The sequence below is a fragment of the Hemiscyllium ocellatum genome, chromosome 14, assembly GCF_020745735.1.
Source record: "Hemiscyllium ocellatum isolate sHemOce1 chromosome 14, sHemOce1.pat.X.cur, whole genome shotgun sequence".
NCBI classification, from domain to species: Eukaryota; Metazoa; Chordata; class Chondrichthyes; order Orectolobiformes; family Hemiscylliidae; genus Hemiscyllium; species Hemiscyllium ocellatum.
This window is the reverse complement of record NC_083414.1, coordinates 14,095,871-14,115,071: the sequence shown is the minus strand read 5'-3', so window position 1 is coordinate 14,115,071 and position 19,201 is coordinate 14,095,871. Positions and strand designations below refer to the sequence as shown.

The window sequence follows — 19,201 nt, the reverse complement described above, 5'->3', positions numbered from 1 at the left end:
AAGAAGGGCTTATGCCCAAAACGTCGATTCTCCTGCTGCTTTGATGCTGCCTGACCTGCTGTGCTTGTTTACCTTGGAGCAGAGAAGGGTAGGGTCTGATTGAGGTATATAACATGTGAGAGGCATTGACAGATTGTGAGAATCTCATCCCCATAGCAGCTGTATCCAAGATCGGAGGTATAAGTTTAAGGTGAGAAGTAAATGGTTTAGAGGAGATCTGAGGAAATTCTTATTTCACCCAGAGGGTACCTGAAATATAGAACTCTCTCCCCACGAGAGTGGAGGCAAGTGCTCTCACAACATTTAAGAAGCATCTGAATGAATACTTACTGAGCCATGGAATTGTAGGCTATGGGCCAAGTGCAGGTTAATGTTGTTTGGTGTTTATTTGTCAGTATAGATATGATGAACAGAAAAGCCCCAAGAGGGGGCTGAGAAATAAATGGGAGAGGGGTGGAGTTGGGGGAAAGGTAGCTCGAAATGCAGTAGGTAGATGAAGGTGGGTGGGAGTGTGGTGATAGGTATGAGCGGATAAGTGAGCAGGAAGATGGACACACAAGACAGTTCAAGAGGGTGGTACTGGGTTGGAGGGTTGGATCTGGGATAAGGTGGGGGGGAGGGGAGGTGAGTAAACTGGTGAAATTGACATTGATTCCGTGTGGTTGGAGGATCCCAAGGCATTCTTCCTCCAGGCGGCGGGTGGCTAGGAATTGGCAGTGGAGGAGGCCCAGGACTTGTATGTCTTTGGCAGAGGGGGAGGGGAGTTGAAGTGTTTGGCCATAGGGCAGTGTTGTTTAGTGCGTGTGTCCCGGAGATGTTCTCTGAAGCATTCCGCAAGTTGGTGTCCTGTCTCCCCAATGTAGAGAAGACCACACCAAGAGCACCAGACACAGTAGATTAAGTGTTTGGATGTGCAGGAAAATCTCTGCCAGATGTAGAATGATCCTTTGGGGCCTTGGACGGAGGTGAGAGAGGAGATGTGAGTGCAGGTTTTGCATCTCTTGCGGTAGCAAGGAAAGTTGCTGGGAGTGGACGGTGGGTTAGTGGGGGTCATGGAAGTAACAAGGGACTCTCAGAGGGAATGATCTCTGTGAAATGCTGAAAGGGGTAGGGAAGGAAATATATCTCTGGCAGTGGGATCTTACTGTCAGTGGCAGAAATGGCGGAGGATGATGCGTTGTATCCAGAAATTGGTTGGGTGGAAGGTGAGGACCAGAGGGGTTCTATCCTTGTTGCAGTTGGTGGGGTGGGGTTCAAGGGGAGAGGTGCGGGAAGTGAAGGAGATGCACCGGAGGGCATCGTTAATCATGTGGGAGGGGAAACTGTGGTCCTTGAAGTAGGAGGCCATCTGGGATGTTCTGGAGTGGAATTGATCCTCCTGGGAGCAGATGCAGCAGAGACGGAGGAATTGGGAGTAAGGGATAACGTTTTTATAGGCGAAGAGGTGGAAGGAAATGTAGTCCAGGTAGCTGTGGGAGTTGTGGGTTTGACGTAGATGTCCCATGTTGAGTCGTTTGCCAGAAATGGAGATGGGGAGGTCCAGGAAGTGGAGGGGGGTGCCTGAGATGGTCTAGGTGAAATTGAAGTCAGGATGGCAGGTGTTCGTGAAGTTGATGAGTTGTTCAACCTCCTTGTGGGAGTATGAGGTGGCACCAATACAGTCATCGCTATAGCAGAGGAAGGGTGGGGAACGGTGCCGATGCATCTGCAGAAGATGGGCTATTCCATAAACCTGATGAAGAGGCAGGCATAGCTGGGGCCCACGTGGTAGCTTGTAAATTAAGAGCTTAGGAGAAAGTCTCAGAGGCATTCTGTGCCTTCGTGCAAAAAGAATTATCTTGCAAAACAGTTTCTACAAATATATAATCATACACAAAGGAAAAGTGCAGAAAGTGTCTTGATTCTCAAAGTTTGCTAATGGATAGATTTCTTCCTCCCAGTTACAAACAAACAAAAAAATTGGTTTTTCTCATCAATATTTTGTCTTCCAAACTACCCTGAGGTGTTAAGTCTTTGCTAAGTGTCCATTCTATCTTCAATTGCCTGGTATCTTTTGTATGATTCTTGACAGCGAGTGCTGACATCTTACTTGGTATTCACACTTAACACCTGAATGATGTATTTACTACTTGTAATAAGGATTGTTTGATTAAAATCAAGAGGAGCTACCTCAATCACTTACAAAAGCAAGATTAGAATGGTGCTGGAAATGCACAGCTGGTCAGACAGCATCCGTGGAACAGGAAAATCGACGTTTCGAGCAACAACCCTTCATCACCCTTCCTGATGAAGGGCTCCTGCCTGAAACGTCGATTTTCCTGCTCCTTGGATGCTGCCTAACCTGCTGTGCATTTCCAGCACCATTCTAATCTTGACTCTAATCTCCAGCATCTGCAGTCCTCACTTTCACCACATATATAAGCAGGGATGTCATTTGTCTAATGCCCACTATTCTAGACCTGTTGACAGCAGTTGTAACTCTGATTAACATGAGTTCAACTAACACAGTGTCAACCACAGTTCAGACTTAGTAACTTTCTATTCTGTCTGGTTCTATTACTCATCTGATAATTTCAGGGGAATTGTGTACCCTCCATTTCTGTTTGTACTATAGATACTGCTGCACAAAATTTGAAATATTAACCCATCCAGTGTTCTGTTCTTGTTTCCAGTATTCAGGTGCTGCTTCAAAGCCAGAGGCCAGAAGTTGAGGAAATGATCCGGGAAATAGGAATAGGACAGTCCGCAGTGGAGCAGCTGTCCATTTATTGTGTATCCTTAAAAAAGTGAGTGCAACTGTTCTATGTTAAATAATACAAGTGTTTGAATCCAGCACTCCAATGGGAAGCAAATGTCATACCCTGCACAAGCACTGAAGCATCTTCTGATTGAGCAAATTCAATGTAATTTCGAGTGAGTGGGATAAAGGAGTCTTTTTTGAGATGGTAGACTGTGACTAGTGGAAATCTGCAGCGGTCAGTGTTGGGATCACAACTGTTCAAGTTATACATTAACGATCTGGTCAAAGGAATTAAGGGAATTGTTGTTAAGTGTGCAGATGACACAGATAGGTGGAGGGATAGATAGTGTTGAGTAAGCAAGGAGGCAGCAGAGCACTTGGACAGTCTAGGAGAATGGGCGAAGAAGTTGCTGATGGAATATAATATGGGAACGTGAGATCACGCATTTTGGTAGGAAGAAAAAAGACAAACATTATTTTCTAAATGGGGAAAGCCTTCAAAAGTCTAAAGTACAAAGAGACTTGGGAGTCCTCATTCAGGATTCTCTTAGGAAGGCAAATACAATGTTAGCATTTATTTCAAGAAGTCAAGAATATAAGAGCGGAGATCTACTGCTGAGGCTGTATAAGGCTGTAGTCAGACCGCATTTGGAATATTGTGAGCAGTTTTGGACCCTGTATCTATGGAAGGTTATGCTGGCATTGAGTAAGGTCCAGAGGAGGTTCATAGAATGATCCTGTGGGTGAAGGGCTTGTCATATGAGGAGCAATAGAAGAATGAGAGATTTCAGATTGAAACTTACAGAATATAGAGTGGGAAAGATGTTTCCACTAGTAAGAGAGACAAGGATTCAAAGGGAAAACCTTTTAGAACAGGATGAGGAAGTTCTTCAACAAAAAGGTGGGGAATCTGTGGAACTCCTGGTCTCCACAGCCCACTGAGGCAAAGTCACTGAGTATATTTAAGACAGACATAGGTAGGAGAATGAGTTGAAAGACACCTCAGCCATGATTGAATGGCAGTGCAGACTCAGTCTTATTCTTTTCCTAGGTCTTATGGCTTGTATCTCAGGTTTGTGGAGCAAGAGAAAGTTACAGAGATAGGGATGGAATGAGGTCATGAAGGAATTTGAAATTCAGAGTGAGAATTTTAAATGTGTATTCTTGCTTGCCTAAATGTTGGTGTAGATCAACGAGCACAGGGCAAATAGGAAGGTGGGATTTCTTGTTTGTTAAGACAAGAACAGCAAGTTTTTTGGAGAGCCTCAATATGGGAGACCAGCGATGATTGCATTGGACTGGTGAAGTCTAGAGATAATAAAGGAACGAGTGAAGGTTCCAGCAGCAGACAACCAAAGACAGGCAATATTAGATGATGATAATGACGTGGAAGTACAGTGTTGCTATTGGCATGTATGTGTGGTGAACGGGTAATTTTGCAGCCAGATACAACACCAAGGTTGCAAAGACCATGTAAGTCTCAATCTCAAGGTGAGAGAGAGATTCAGTAGCTACGGACCAGATTTTGAAGTAGAGCCTTAGTTTTCTTAATATTTAATTTGAAAAAACAAAACAATTGAATTATTCACACTTATAGCAAATGCTGCTGAAGTACTGGAGTAGCTTGTAACCTTGTTGGTCTAGTTGTCTGTGACTCCTTGTGCTTTCAGTTAAATTGCTACAAGAATCCATTTGAGAATAAAAGCTAAGGATGTAATCTGCCTGGAAATGCAGGGTCATGTATCTAAACAACACTCAGTAGAGGCAGCAAGACTTGCAACTGAAGACAAGAACCGGTGCTTGACCTCTGTAACGTAAATCTGTTCCACATCTGCAGATTATTCCTTGCAGCCTTTTACATGCCTCCTGCTCTCTAATGCCTGCTGATCTGCAGCTTCAGAATTATCACAAACCCTGTGCATTGCTACGATGTGTAACCCAGATAATTCAACTTGCTTGACCATGATGAACATCACAATTAAGCTAAATCCTGTTCCCAAAAGAACACCTTTCGTTGGTATTCACTGGTTAGTAATCTAGAACACACACCTAATTTAATTTTTCTCTCCCCATTTTCCAGCTGAGGGAAGGGTGGCCAATTATAACACCTCCACCACTGTGGCTTTAAAAAAAAAAGGTCAACTCCAAATGGCTGCAAATTGATCTGTATACATAGGATATATGGCATAGAAACAGACCATTTGGCCCAACCAGTTCATTGAAGGTGTTTATGCTGCACTTGAGCTTCTCATGTTTCTTCTCCCTCACCTGGTTTCCCTTCAATACATCTATGCTATTGACTTCACCCACTTCCCTATGATATTACGTTCTACATTTTCATCATTCTTTGGGTAAGCACGTTTTTCCTGAGTTCCCCGTCGGATTTCTTGGTGACTCTTCTATTGAAAGCATTCTGGTATTTTGTTGCCCATGATATGAAGCATTCTCTTTGGATCCACTCTATCAAAATCTTTATTCATTTCAAAGGCCTCTGGTTAGTTACCCCTCAACCTGTCAATCCCTTCCTAATGTGTCTGATGATGTAGTTCCAATGTCATCCTTGTAAATCTTTACTGTGCCCTACCCAGCGTGTCTATATCTTTTATATTATTTGACAACCAGAACTGCAAGCATTTCTGTTATGCTGTTCAAATCAGTAGAGTTGAGCACAACATCCCTACTTCTCAATTCCATCCCTTTAAAAACAAAAGTTAGTGTTTGGTGACCTCTGATGCAACTTTTATTGATTGAGTTCCCCAGTTCCTTTGACCCTCTATCCCACATGGACTTGCATCTTTGAGTAATAAGTGATCTTTCTATTCTTCCCACCAAAGTGTGCTACCTCACGCTTATCTGTATTGCCATTCATTTGAAAAATATTTGCACGTTATGCAAGCTTATAATGCCCTCGTTTGATTTATTGCAGCCCTCCTTCGTATTGACTTAATTTGATGTAATCTCCAAATATAGAAGTTCTGTTTTGAATTCCAAAGTCTAAATTCTGAATGTAAGCTGTGAACAGTAGTTGTCCTAGCGCTGATCCTTATGAAACTCCCAACCTCTGCCTTCTACTTTTACCTTTTACTCCTACCTTCTGTTTTCTGCCTTGAAGTCAGCTAAGCGATCTGTTCTGCTTTCACCCAAAACTGTGCTTTTCAAATGAGTTACTGGTTAAACACAAGCGTGTAACACCTTGTAACCTAGTCACGATTACCAGTCTGTGCTGGAATGCATTGTCATAGTACATCTGAGTAATCTATTGTGACCACTTTTTAATCAAATGAAACCTTGATTAATCAGGATCCTGAGCTGCTTTTGAGGTCCAGGTGGCCATCTTCACTATTTCATCTTGTTCCTGTTGAATTTGTTCACAGGGAATATGAAAACCTGAAGGAGACATTTAAAACTTCCGTTGATATGTCTGAGAAGCTGAAAAGAGAACATTTTATAACCACCTGTAAGGTTAGTACGACATCAGGAAGTTAACAGAATGAAACGTCTATCACTGGTTTTCTGTCAATCTGGAAGTTTGACTCTGTGAAGTTGTGAAATTTAGTATAACTCCCATTTTTTTTTAATTTAAAAGAAGCACTCCAAACTTTCCACTTTTATTAAATACTTTAACAAGAATCTGACCGTACCATTCAGCCCATCATGCTTCTGCCTGCTCTTTCGGAGAGTCCCTGCACTTCCTCCATGCCCCTTCCAATTTTACCTTTTCAAATATATAACACTATTTCTTTGATAGTTATTTTCACCACCTTGTCCAGTTGTCACACTGAATTACCCAGGAAATAAAGCACAAAAGCAGACCATTTGACTCACCCTGGCCATGATGTAAAATCCGAAAGTGCTTGAAAGTACTCTAACGGTCTGACAGTATCTCCAGAGAGCAAAACAGAGTTAATGTTCCAGTTTATGAACCTGTAGGCATAAGAAGTAGGGGCATGAGTAAGCCATTCAGCTCCTCCACCCTTCTCCAACATTACATTAAAATCTGATTTGATCTGATTGTGGTCTCTACCCCACGTTCTGATGTATCCCCAAAAACCTGTGACTCCAATGTTCGTCAAGACTCCATTCGACCTTATAAGTATTCAATGATCCTGTTTCCTCCATTCTCTAGAGAAGAGAATTCCAAAGACTTATAACCCTCTGAGAGAAGACAAAAACCTTCCTCATCTCTCTCTAAACTGGAAGACCCTTATTTTAAACTGTGTTCCCTGGGTCGAGTCTCTCCACAGGGTAAAACATTCTCAAAGCATTCATCTTGTGAAGTTAGAACAGAACATCACAATAACAGACTCTTTGGCCCTTCATGACTGTGCTGACCATAATGCCATTTTAAGCTAATCCAAACTGCCTGCACATGATCCATATCCCTTTATTCCCTATCTGTTTGTGTGTCTATATAAATGCCTCTTACATTTTGCTAATATATCTGCTTCTACCATCTTGTCACCCTCTGTGTAAAAAAGAACACTTTCCTCGCACATCTTTAAACTTCTCCCACTCTTACCTTAAATCTATGCCCCCTACTGTTTGACTGTTGCACCCTGCACCCCACTCTATCTATGCCTTTCATAATTTTAAGTACTTCTATCATGTTGTCCCCTTAGTCTCCAATACTGTAGTGAAAACAGTTCAGGTTTGTCAACCTATCCTTATAGCTAATACACGACAATACAGCCAACATCCTGGTAAATCTCTTTTGCACCCTATCCAAAGTCTCCACGTCCTTCCTATAGCGTGGCAACCAGAACTGCTACTCCAAATGTGGCCTAACTCAAGTTCACGCAGCTGCAACATGACTTGCCAACTTTTATGATCACTGCCCCAAACAATGAAGGCAGGCATGCCATACACCTCCTTTACTACTTTATCCACGTGTGTTGCCTCATTGAGGGAGCTATGGACTTACAACTCAAGATCCGCCTGTATATCAATGCTCCTAAGGACCCTGTCATTTACTTATACTTCCCTCTTGCATTTGACCTCCCAAAATGCATCGCTTCTCTTAAACTCCATTTGATTCAAAGCTCCAAGATCACCTCTCATTCTTCTAAATGCCAGCGGATAGAAGTCAAGCCTATCCAACCCTTCCACATAAAATAATCCAATCCCAGATATCAGTTGAGGGAACCCTCTCTGAATTGCTTCTGACACGCTAACATTCTTTTTTAAATATCTGTAGACCAAACTCCCGATACGATCTCAGCAACACTCTGTACATCTGCTCTATAACATTCCATTTTTATATTCCATTCCCCCTTGCAATTAATAACATCATTTTATTCATCTTCTTGATTACTTTATGTACCTGCAAACTAAATTTTGTACTTCATGTATTAGGACTACCAGATTCCTCTCTATCTCCAACTTCTGTGATCTCTCGGCATTTAATTAATATACTGTTTTTCCAATTTTCCCCATCAAAATGGACAAGTTCACATTTTCCCACCTTAAACTCCATCTACCCTTTTTTTCCCCATTCGCTTTATCTATATCCCTTTGAAGGTTCCTTCTGACCTCTACACTACTTCGTTTCCTCTCTGTCTTTGTATATATGATTCCTGCATCCAAGTCGTTTATGTAGGTTGTAAATAGTTGAAGCCTGAACACTGAACCCGAAGGCCCACCACTCGTCACATTCAACAACCTGAAGTTGAACCATTAATGCCCACTCTCTGCTTCCTATTCGCCAACCAGTTCCCTATCTGAGTTTATATATTACCCCCAACACCGCAAGCTTTTGATTTACATTACAAACCTTTGATGTGGCACTTTCTTAAATTCCTTATGGCAAAGTACAGCACATCACCAGTTCCCCTTTGTCGTAACTTAAAGGGAATTCCCTGTCTAACAGCATGTGGGTCTACATAAAGCACATGTACTTCAATGGTTTAAGAAGGAAGGTCACCACCACAAGGGCAACTAGGAACAGGCAATAAGTGCTGGGACAGCCAGCGAATCCCATGTCCCAAAAGTGAATAAAAAACTCTAATAAATTTGCCAAACATGATTTCCCTTTCACCAAAACCATGTTGACTAAGCATGACTGCATTAAGAATTTCTAAGAGTCCTGCTATAACCTCCTTCGTGGATTTACTATGGTAGGCATTCGGTTAAGCTGCCTGTGGTTTTCTCCTGTGTCAAAACCTTTCTGAAGAAGTGTCAAATTGGAATTGATGTTAACTGTTTCCATCTCCATAGACTCTACCAGACCTACTGAGCTTTCCCAGCACTTTCTCCTTTAAAGTCGAGATGAATTTGGTTGAAGGAGAGTATGGTGGTGTTCAGTCTTTCTAGTTTAAGAAACTTGCATGACTTTCTCATTCAGAATGGACTTCATCATGTCAGTGTCTCTTGTATTGTACAATAATTGGGTTGCTGCACCAATACGTTGGCCACTTCATAAACACTGAACACAGTGATGATTTGCAAGATGAGGAGGCAATGCTCAGGAGATTAGACAAAGGGAAGAAATTTGTGCAGAACATTTACATCATATGGACAAGTTGAGTTAAATGGATTGTATCTGTACATTAAATACTGTGTATAAGATTCACAAATATAGGGAAGGTCCATTTATGTTTCTCTGTAGCCAAATTTAGTGCCTTTCCATGTAGTTAAATGGGTTAAGTATGTCGGTCCCTGAGCCAGTAATGCTGAGTGTCATAATCTTGTGTATTTTATGGTGCTCAAAGCATAAATCAGTGTGAGTAGGAGAAGGGATAAAATTAATTTGTGAATTGAGATATTTCTTATTTGGTTTGGGATCTTGCTTTCTTCTGGAGTCAATAAACTATAGCTCAATAGCCACATCTGAAAATTATATTGGAGACTAGCAGCACGAGCTGATATTAACTGAATGAGACTCAAGGTTGTCTTCAGCGATGTTGGAAGTTGATGATAGATAGAAACTGTGATGGGGAGGGGAAGCAAGTGTGTTTGCCATCCCATTTGCTGCTCGCCACCACCCACCCCATATACCCCAGATCTGTCTCGCTCTTGCTTCCACATTCTCTCACTCTGTCTGTGCCCAGACAAGTTCAACCAGACGTTCACTACCCCTACCAGTTGTTGAAACCCATCCCTGGCTGTGGCCTTATGTTGCTGGTCTTTCTGTCAGTGAAGCTGTCAGGCTGGTGATGCAGTTGGCACAGAAAACAAAATAAAGAATGCAAGCTGTCCTGCCATTACATCAGAACAACCTCTAGCAAGCCCCAGTTGTGGATTCCTCAACTGATTCCAGACAGCCTCACACCCTCCCTTAAATTAAACATTAGAACATCTGAAACCCAAGAGAAAAATTTGGGATTATTTTTAATACTAAGCCTCTTCAGTCAGAAATTCACCGTTGTGACATTTCAATTGGACTGCCATTTCTGAGAAGGATTGCAGTTCACTGATGTTTAGCACTGCCCTGAGCAGTGTAAATGTATATGATATCCGAGACAAAATTGATGGTGGCCCGTGTGCATCCTGCCACACAGTGAACAACTGCTGGGAAGGACAGCCTTAGGATTTGGTGGCTGCTCTTACAAGCTGGCCTTCAAAGCCCAGACACTCTGAAGCCTATCTGTAGTTATAATTGCAAACTCTGGGTTGCCCTTTTGCGATTTCTGGCTGTTTGAAAAGGACTGATTTTAATGCTAACTTGGGGATAATTATTCAATCAGAATGACGAGATCAGCAATTGAAATAATTAGGAATATGGATTTAAACTTTATAGGCAGCCACTGAGACCTCATTGTTATCCTCTGAAGTTATCCATAGAGACATGAACTTAAAATGTGCTTTGGTTTTTTTTTTCCACTCTTTTTATTTGATATTTTTCATTGTGTTGTGCTGTCCCCACCAACATGACGCTGCCTTGTGTTGCAGTGCAAACCCTTGCCACTTTTAATCAGAAGCCAGTTTATTTTTTGCTTATTTAGTTGGAGAGAAATGTGTCACAGTTGGAGAAAATGAAAGAGGAGCTGCGTGCATCACAGGAGGATCTGCGCAATGCTGACAGAGAGATCACGGTAGGTTTGCAAATTGACCCAGAGAATTGAAGCCAATTCCTCCAGCATTTTGTTTCACCACTGAGCCTTTGTTGAGTCTAATATGGAGGCAGAGAGAGGTGTGCATATCTCCAATATTTGTTTTAAAGAGGGAAGGTGGTGTAGTCGCTGGATTGATAATCACAGGCCCAGGTTAATGCTCCAGGGACGTGGGCTGAAATGCCATCATAGAGGTTGGTGGGATTTCAATTCCTTACTAAATCTGGAATGTAGTCTCAGTGATGGTGAGCATGAATTATAGGGAGGTTTCCAAATTACAAACGTTTACTTAAGGCCTGAAACTGGAGCCATGATGTGGAGAAACTGTTTTTTTTATTATTAGTTGAAGGTAAGTTTTCCCACCTAAACCTAGGATATCTGATCAAAATAGTGGCTGTGCTGGTTCATTTGCTTTGAAATAAACCAAATAACACAACCTCACCAGACCTAGCACTTGTTCTGTCTGCCTTCAGAGAGCTTAAAAAAATACAGGTGAGCAATTTGAATGTCTAATCTAGGTCACAAAGAGCTAATGTTGTTACACCTCCCTCATAGGTTACATTCTCACATGTAGTGGGCTTTGACTATCAAGTCTTGTAAGATGTTCACTCAGCTACATGTGTGATTTAATTTGAGGCTCTGTCGCAAACTCTGATTTGTAACAGAGTCTTTGAGGTTTGTCACACCCTATAGATGAGATGCCACCAGAAGCATGGGCAGTAAAATGGCAGGATCGAGTTTATCCTGGACAAACAGGAAGTGATGCATTTTGGAAGGTCAAGTACAGGTGGAAATTATACAGTGAACGCCAGAACCTTTAGGATAATCGATATCCACAGATCCTAAAAGTGGCAATGACAAAGATAAGACCAATGACATGATTGCCTTCATTGGAACAGGCATTGAGTATATGGATAGGCAAATCCTGCTGCAGCTTTATAAAACTTTAGTTAGAATACTTTGGAATATTGCGTATAGTTCTGGTCACCACAATAGGATGTCGATGCTTTGGAGACGGTACAGAAAAGGTTTACCAATATGTTGGCTGGTATGGGGGATCTTAGCTATGAAGAAAGGTTAGATAGACTGGGTTTGTTTTCACTGGAATGCAGGAGGTTGAGGTGCAAGCGTAAAAAGTTGTGAATGGCATGGATAGAGTGGAACTTCTGAGGCTTTTTCCCAAGGTTGAAGGGTCAATAACTCGGGGACACAAGTTCAAGGTGCGAGGGGAAGGAGTTTAAAAGAGATGTGCATGGCAAGTTTTTCACACAACGGGTGGTGAGTGCCTGGAGCACGCTGGTTGAGGCAGACACCATAGCAGCATTCCAGAAACACCTAGACGAATACATGAGTAGGAAGGGAATAGAGGGATATGGATCCTGTAAGTGATGACAGTTTTAGTGTTGAAGGGCAAAATGTGTCACTGATGGCTTGGAAGGGTCGAAGGACCTGTTCTTTGTTCAAAGAGCTTCAGCAATGTTACAGAGAAGTTGTAAAGACTTCCATCTCATACTAGTGCTTTAGTCTAAGTGGTTTAAGTTCACATTTGATGAGAAACTACAAACCTTTGTGTTGAAGTTATGTCCAGGATATTAGTCTGCAATTGTATGACTTGTTATTTGAATATTCGTTAACAAGTTTAAAATAAACCAGTCAATTTCATTGTCAAAATAAATGACCATCAGTGACACATTATACTATCCATAGGTCAATATCTCACGGTCTTTTCTAGGCAGAGAAACATGGCTGTAGGCACAATTTTTGTTTAAAATAAAAAAAACCTCATTGTGGAATCTGTTCACTTCGTAAAGGGCAAAGTCCCCCAACCTCATTCACATCTACCATAGTTTTGTTAAAAAAATTCATTTTCCTTTTTATCTGCCTTTAAATTCATCCTACACACTCCCCCTCTCCCCACTCCATATTGCAAAAGACTGCGCTTGCCAGTTCTGATAAGTATATGAAATATTGATTTTGTAGAACCTAAAGAAGAAGGTGGAGTTCCTCCAGAAGTCCCTCAGTACGCCAAATCGCACCAACGAGGCAATCAGCCGCTTAATCTTCGAGAGGTGGGTGAACCAATTCTCGTTCTCAAGGTTCCGTATCTGTTATTTTGTGGCTTTTGATTTATAACTATTCAAGAAACCTGAAGTTTCTTCCCATTCTCTTTTGTGTCTGTCCTACATTGCATACCATCCCTGGGGCTGGCACCGTAAATGTATTATTTTTCCCTTTACTGGGCTCATTGCTGTAGGAAGGTATTTCTGACTTCTTCAGTTTGCCTCAGTGACACTGCATTCTGGATTAGTGGTGCTGGAAGAGGACAGTAGTTCAGGCAGCATCCTTGGATGCTGCCTGAACTACTGTCGTCTTCCAGCACCACTAATCCAGAATCTGGTTTCCAGCATCTGCAGTCATTGTTTTCACCTCAGTGTGACTGCAGGTCACTTGGAAAGTTTGTGACAGAGATGGAGACCATTCCGTCCATTGTGTCTATGCCAGCAGAAAAGAGCTTTCGGTTTAATCCCACGTTCTAGCACTCAGTCCCACTGCCCTGTGAGTTACAGCACGACATGTGAGTTTTTGCTAGCTTCACAAATTGATGTTGGTCTGTTATTGTCAACTAATGCTGAAATGATTTCTGGTGCTTGCAGCCCTGCTCCCGTGGATTTACAATACCCGAAACTGCACAAGCCAGCCGTTGGAGAGGATATTGATCTGTCTCTGACATATGACTTTGATACCCCTGATCATGTTCCTCCGAAACCTCTCAGTACTTCGTTGAAGAAAATAAAACTAGATACAGCTGGGTAAGTGCAGTACAATAGTTCATTAATGTCTATCGGACTTGAAGTCAAAATATCTTTAGGTAATAAACTGGCTGCTATGTCACTACAGTATTTGGATTTCAAATAGTTTGATTCTATCATTTCAGAATATGCATCAAATAAATAATTCTTTAAATTGTTGTGGTTATATATTTTTGCTTAATAAACATGGATCTAACCAGGATTCACACTATTTACATCATGGCACAGTGGTCAGCACTGCTGCCTCACAACGCCAGAGACCTGGGTTCAATTCCCGCCTGTCTGTGTGGAGTTTGCACATTCTCCCCGTGTGTGCGTGGGTTTCCTCCCACAGTCCAAAGATGTGCAGGTTAGGTGAATTGGCTGTGCTAAATTGCCCGTAGTGTTAGGTGAAGGGGTAAATGTAGGGGAATGGGTCTGGATGGGTTGCTCTTCAGAGGGTCGGTGTGGACTTGTTGGGCCGAAGGGCCTGTTTCCACACTGTAAGTAAGTAATCTATAATCTATAATCTAAATTACCTTTTAGTCGGCTGGATTCAAATTATTAGATTCAGCAACAGATTTATTATTTGTCTAACAATAATCCACTGCTTCCATTCACTTTGAATCTATCAGACTAGCAAATCTCTTGATTTATATCTACTCCCTCTTTGCTATGGAGCTTGTGTTGGTGCTCCCACAGCTAAACAAATGACTGTTAATCTGCAACAGTGGTATTGCAATTAGGTAAGGAACACAAAAAATAAACATGTAGGATCGAGTTGATGATTGGAATCATGTTATACCCATGATTCTATAGGCTCCCTGTTGTACTAATGGCAATGTGATTGTTATGCTTTTGTAAGGTACAGTATAATCCTTTTTGAAAGGTGTCAGTGTTGAGCCAGACCAAAATTACCTTTTTCTTAATGTAACACACTAATTGTATTTGGTCTTTTTTTCTACCTTACCCCTTCTTTTTCGTAGGTTACCAAGGTTAAATCAGTCTACTAAATCAGTGGACAAATCAAAGGCGAGTATTTACTTACAAACTTTGCATAACTAGTTGTTCCAACTCTACCTGTGATGATTGAATTTGCTAAATTGTCTTGAAAATAAATAGCAATTGCCATGTAATCTAATCAGAGGTTCAGGTGTATATCAAGGTTAGTTGCAATGTTGAATCTTTGCAGGACTGTTTTTGGAACCCAGAACAAGCAAGCAAAATTATAGGAATTTTAACCACCTGGTTTTAAATGTTTTTGCAGCCTACTATAAGTACACAGTCATTAATCAGTGCCCTTTAACTGATGTGTGGAAATCATACTTGGTTATTAAAAACTGCAAAGTTAACACTGTCATCAATGAATCTGCTATTTACTGTGAAATTTAATTTGAAAATACAAGGCAGAAAGATACCAAGACTCAAAGTTATGAATGTTAACAGGGCATGAACTCAACAAGCCAAATGGCCTCCTTTGTCATAATTACTCCATGAACCAATCTTTGATCAGTGATCTTGCAATGTAATGCAGTTCTGTGCTCAACGGGAGCACTTGTAAGCAAATCATGTTCCTGCCCTAGTGAAGCTCCTTGCTGGGCCCACAGGGTGGCAGTATACTCCCTCTGTTGGCACCCTCATTGGTCTTCCTAGAAGTGAGTGTGCCTAACTTCCATCCAATATTCACTTCAAAACCAATCAATTTCTTCCCTGTCTAAGGACATTCTGAGATATACTTGCATTTAATTGCTCATGTTATCATGTAATTATCATGCATCAAAATTACACAATGGCCTCAGGAGTATCATGCATACGCAGCCTGAGCCTGAAATTCAGTGTCAGTTTGTGTAAGGTTATTTCAGGTCATTTGTTCCATACTACTGACATGTTTTGAACCTGACATGTGACCCCAAAAATGAAACTAATATGGCATTCAAAGGTGTGTTGAGACAAAATGTATTTGGACCTTCATGCTAAATGGGTGGTGTTTTGAATATTAATTACCAAGCATCAGCCAAAAATGCTCCTTTTTCAACAATGGTTTTAGATTAGATTAGATTACTTACAGTGTGGAAACAGGCCCTTTGGCCCAACAAGTCCACACCGACCCGCCGAAGCGCAACCCACCCGTACCCCTACCCCTACATTTGCCCCTTACCTAACACTATGGGCAATTTAGCATGGCCAATTCACCTGACCCGCACATCTTTGGACTGTGGGAGGAAACCGGAGCACCCGGAGGAAACCCACGCAGACACAGGGAGAACGTGCAAACTCCACACAGTCAGTCGCCTGAGGGGGGAGTTGAACCCGGGTCTCTGGCGCTGTGAGGCAGCAGTGCTAACCACTGTGCCACAGTGCGTTATGAGCAAATTATAAGATAGTTTATGATTTATAACAGATCAAGATTGAGAGTCATATCAGGATGTTTGGCCATTAGCAGCTATTATGCTGTAAAAATAAGATTATTATTAATAAAGTATGATTTCCGCACATCACTTAAAGGGCACTGATTAATGACTGTGTATTTATAGTAGGCTGCAAACTTTATTAATAGACTCCAACCTGACTTGGAATTATGTTCCACTCTATCACAAAATGTAGGTTTCAATGAACGAAATCCCTTGGAGTACCCACACCCCAAAGGTTGTTGCTCTTCAGGAAGGCAGCTCAGCGCCACCTTTCTTTCAGCAATAAAGGTGAACAGCAAATGTTGGTACAGCCAGCAATGCCGATATCTCATTAAAGAATAAAAACCAAAACAGTCAAATTGTAGCATATCTGAAGAGCTTTGATGACTTATAGCAATGCTGTTGAAACAAATACAACATGTGGAGCAGTAACTGTATGAAATACTTCCCACCAATGTAATTTTGTATATGTCATACTTAATAAAGAGTCTCGATGCTATTACGTGATATTTAAATATTCACTTTAGCAGTCAACATTGAAGCCTGTTATTCATGTTCTGATCTCAGCTGAGATTTTTTGACCATTTTAAATTACCTCCTTTTCACAGGAGCAGCTGCTTTATAAATCCGCCTTCTGCCAAGCTGTCCAATCAGAAACTAAAAGGTTTTTTTTTTATCCCCAAGCTATGGGTATTTCTTGTAAGCCCTCAAAAAAATTCCAGCATCTTTTATTTGAAAATCTTAGGCTTGTTCACTGAAACACTCCCGATATAAACAAATCTCCATGAACCTCCACAAACTATCATTTTTTTTTTAAAAGAAATCATCAGGCCTACAGAAATACCTATAAATTGGTCATTAAATCCCATTACACAGAAAACCCAAATGTCACGAGATCAAAATTCAAAATTCCAAAATGTATGTTAAAATATGTCAAATCTATCTAATGTTGACACCTTAAATCACACTTATTCCTTATTGTCCTTGAATTCTGATTTGCTGGGGTGGTTTCAGATGGCAGTTAAGTATTAATTGTAAAGGGCAGGCGATGGCCTAGTGGTATTATCATTAGACTATTAATGTTCTGGGAATCTGGGTTCAAATCATGGCAGATTGTGGAATTTGAATTCAATACAATAAAAAGTCTGGAATTAAGAATCTACTGATGACCACGAAACCAGTCGGAAAACCCAACTGGTTCGATAATGACTCAATTGATCAAGACCTCTTTGCAATCGTGGATAACATTTTTCACTGTACACTAACTTTAGTAGCATTAACCCGTGTGTCTGGATTGTTAATCCAGCAGCATTACCCACTGTGCCATCTCTGTTTAGTGGGAAACCTGACAAATCTGTTCCAGCAGAGTCGTCATTCTTGACTCAAACTATACACGTACAAATGTAAAAATGTCCCTTAATAAACTTTTAATGTGTTTATTTGTACAAGTATGGCTCAATATGAAATCTTGTACTGTGAATAATTGTTGCCTCTCTATGGTAATGTTCATAAACTCAGATATTAGACAAAATTGTTGGTGAGGTTGGAAACAGCTCTCCTGATGGATTAGACCAAGACGCATTTGCCTTCTCCCAACCTATTAGAAACTGGTATTCTGTATTTCACTTTAAGTTATTGTCATTATTACTATGTTTGTGTATGAAGGAAAGGCAACCTGATGCATGTACTTTAAAAATCTGGATAAAAGTCTGAAACATCTAGTTTAGATTTGAAACTCAGCATTTACTTTATCAACCTGAACATGAGTTAGGTTTGACAATTTGATTGGCTTTATCTGGTTAAGCGATGGGTGGAGACTTCACCTCAAGCAATTCAGATCTAAATTGCAGCAACCTTAAAAAAGCTTCTCTTTTATCTTTAAGAAAATGAACAGCGATGAGGATGATCATATTCTCCCAGCGTTCCTCAAAAACTCAATGCTCTTCCAAAAAAAACCTTGTGGCAGCTTCTTGAATCCACACACAAACCAAGGATCAGTAAGTGATGGGATTGTTTCTTTCCTATTCTCATGTGCTATGGGGACCAAAGTGAGCCTAGCTTCCTTCAGACCTAATAAGAAAAATCACATATTTGTTACACTGTACTATTGTTAACCTTAACCATTTTTGTTTAGACTTGTGCCTGAATTCTCTAATTGTTCAGTAGATGTTTGGGGGTGGGTGGAATTGAGGGGTTTAAGGTTTTGTGCTGTTTAGGAAATACTATTTGACGTTATTGCCTCATAGCGATTTTGGTTTTTATGTAATAAATTCATGAGCGTGTTATGCAGGAGTATCCATACAAAAAATGATAAAAACCTAAGATAGGAGCAGTAACAGCCTGGATGACTGATCAGAGGTCGGGGAGGTAGTTTGGGTATCAGCACTCACTGAGCACCCACGTGGTTCTGAGTTTAAATCCTGAGGTGATCCACCTTGGAATCAAGCTCACCAATTTTGACCTGGTGGTTCAGAAAGTGTCTAGAATACAGAAGTCACTTCACATTATTTTTTGATTGTGCTCAAAACGTCACATCAACAGTCTCCAGAAGGCAGCTTGAATTAGACTGTATCGAGATAGATCATCGTACATCAATTAAGATCCCTTAATTTCACACCCTGCCTTCTGTTAAATTCGGAATTGTTGTTCAGAAGCAGGCTGGGTACAGATGCTTTCTTCAGTTTTTTTTTGGTTGGTGTATCGGTCTTATAATGGCTCAAATTTTGCATAGCTAACCAAGACACTTACTCTTCATTTTGCACATACAGGCCCATAGAATTTCTGAGAATCTTTCACTGCAGTTTGAGGTTATCCAATCAGGACAGTGTACCGTCCACAAGCAGTCTGAAACCTGGGCACCCAGGGGAGTTTCTGCTCAACTAAATAGATTAGAAAATCAGGCACACACAATCTAAACCAGAAAGTGTTGTTAGAATATTTGGTACAATGTAAAATCATGTGCTGAAAGCAAAATAGGGAGGGAAGGGAAAATGGGATTGAAAGTATTAGAAGAAGAAATAGAAAATTAACATTTGTTAATCCCCAGAAATAATTAAAAGCTGGAGGAATATGACTCCATTTTAAAAGCTGATATTCAAACCAGTGAGGTTAATTGCTAGTAATTAAGATTTAATCATGCTTTTAAAACAAATATGTACTTAGTAATTGAATGAGTAAGTGCGCACTTTCTCTGACATGTTTCATGAGTAACTG

At 40.9% G+C, this 19,201-nt stretch overlaps 1 protein-coding gene across 2 annotated transcripts in view; it reads left to right on the top strand.

Annotated features, from left to right (window-relative positions):
* traip (TRAF-interacting protein) overlaps nt 1-19,201 on the top strand; it is a 41,352-nt gene that overhangs the window by 19,214 nt on the left and 2,937 nt on the right. For both annotated transcript variants that reach the window (XM_060835089.1, XM_060835090.1), the window contains exons 8-14: nt 2,673-2,786; nt 6,115-6,202; nt 10,681-10,770; nt 12,769-12,857; nt 13,443-13,598; nt 14,564-14,609; nt 17,872-17,985. In XM_060835089.1, coding sequence (XP_060691072.1) covers nt 2,673-2,786; nt 6,115-6,202; nt 10,681-10,770; nt 12,769-12,857; nt 13,443-13,598; nt 14,564-14,609; nt 17,872-17,985 — 697 coding nt within the window. The remainder of the gene's footprint in view (nt 1-2,672; nt 2,787-6,114; nt 6,203-10,680; nt 10,771-12,768; nt 12,858-13,442; nt 13,599-14,563; nt 14,610-17,871; nt 17,986-19,201) is intronic.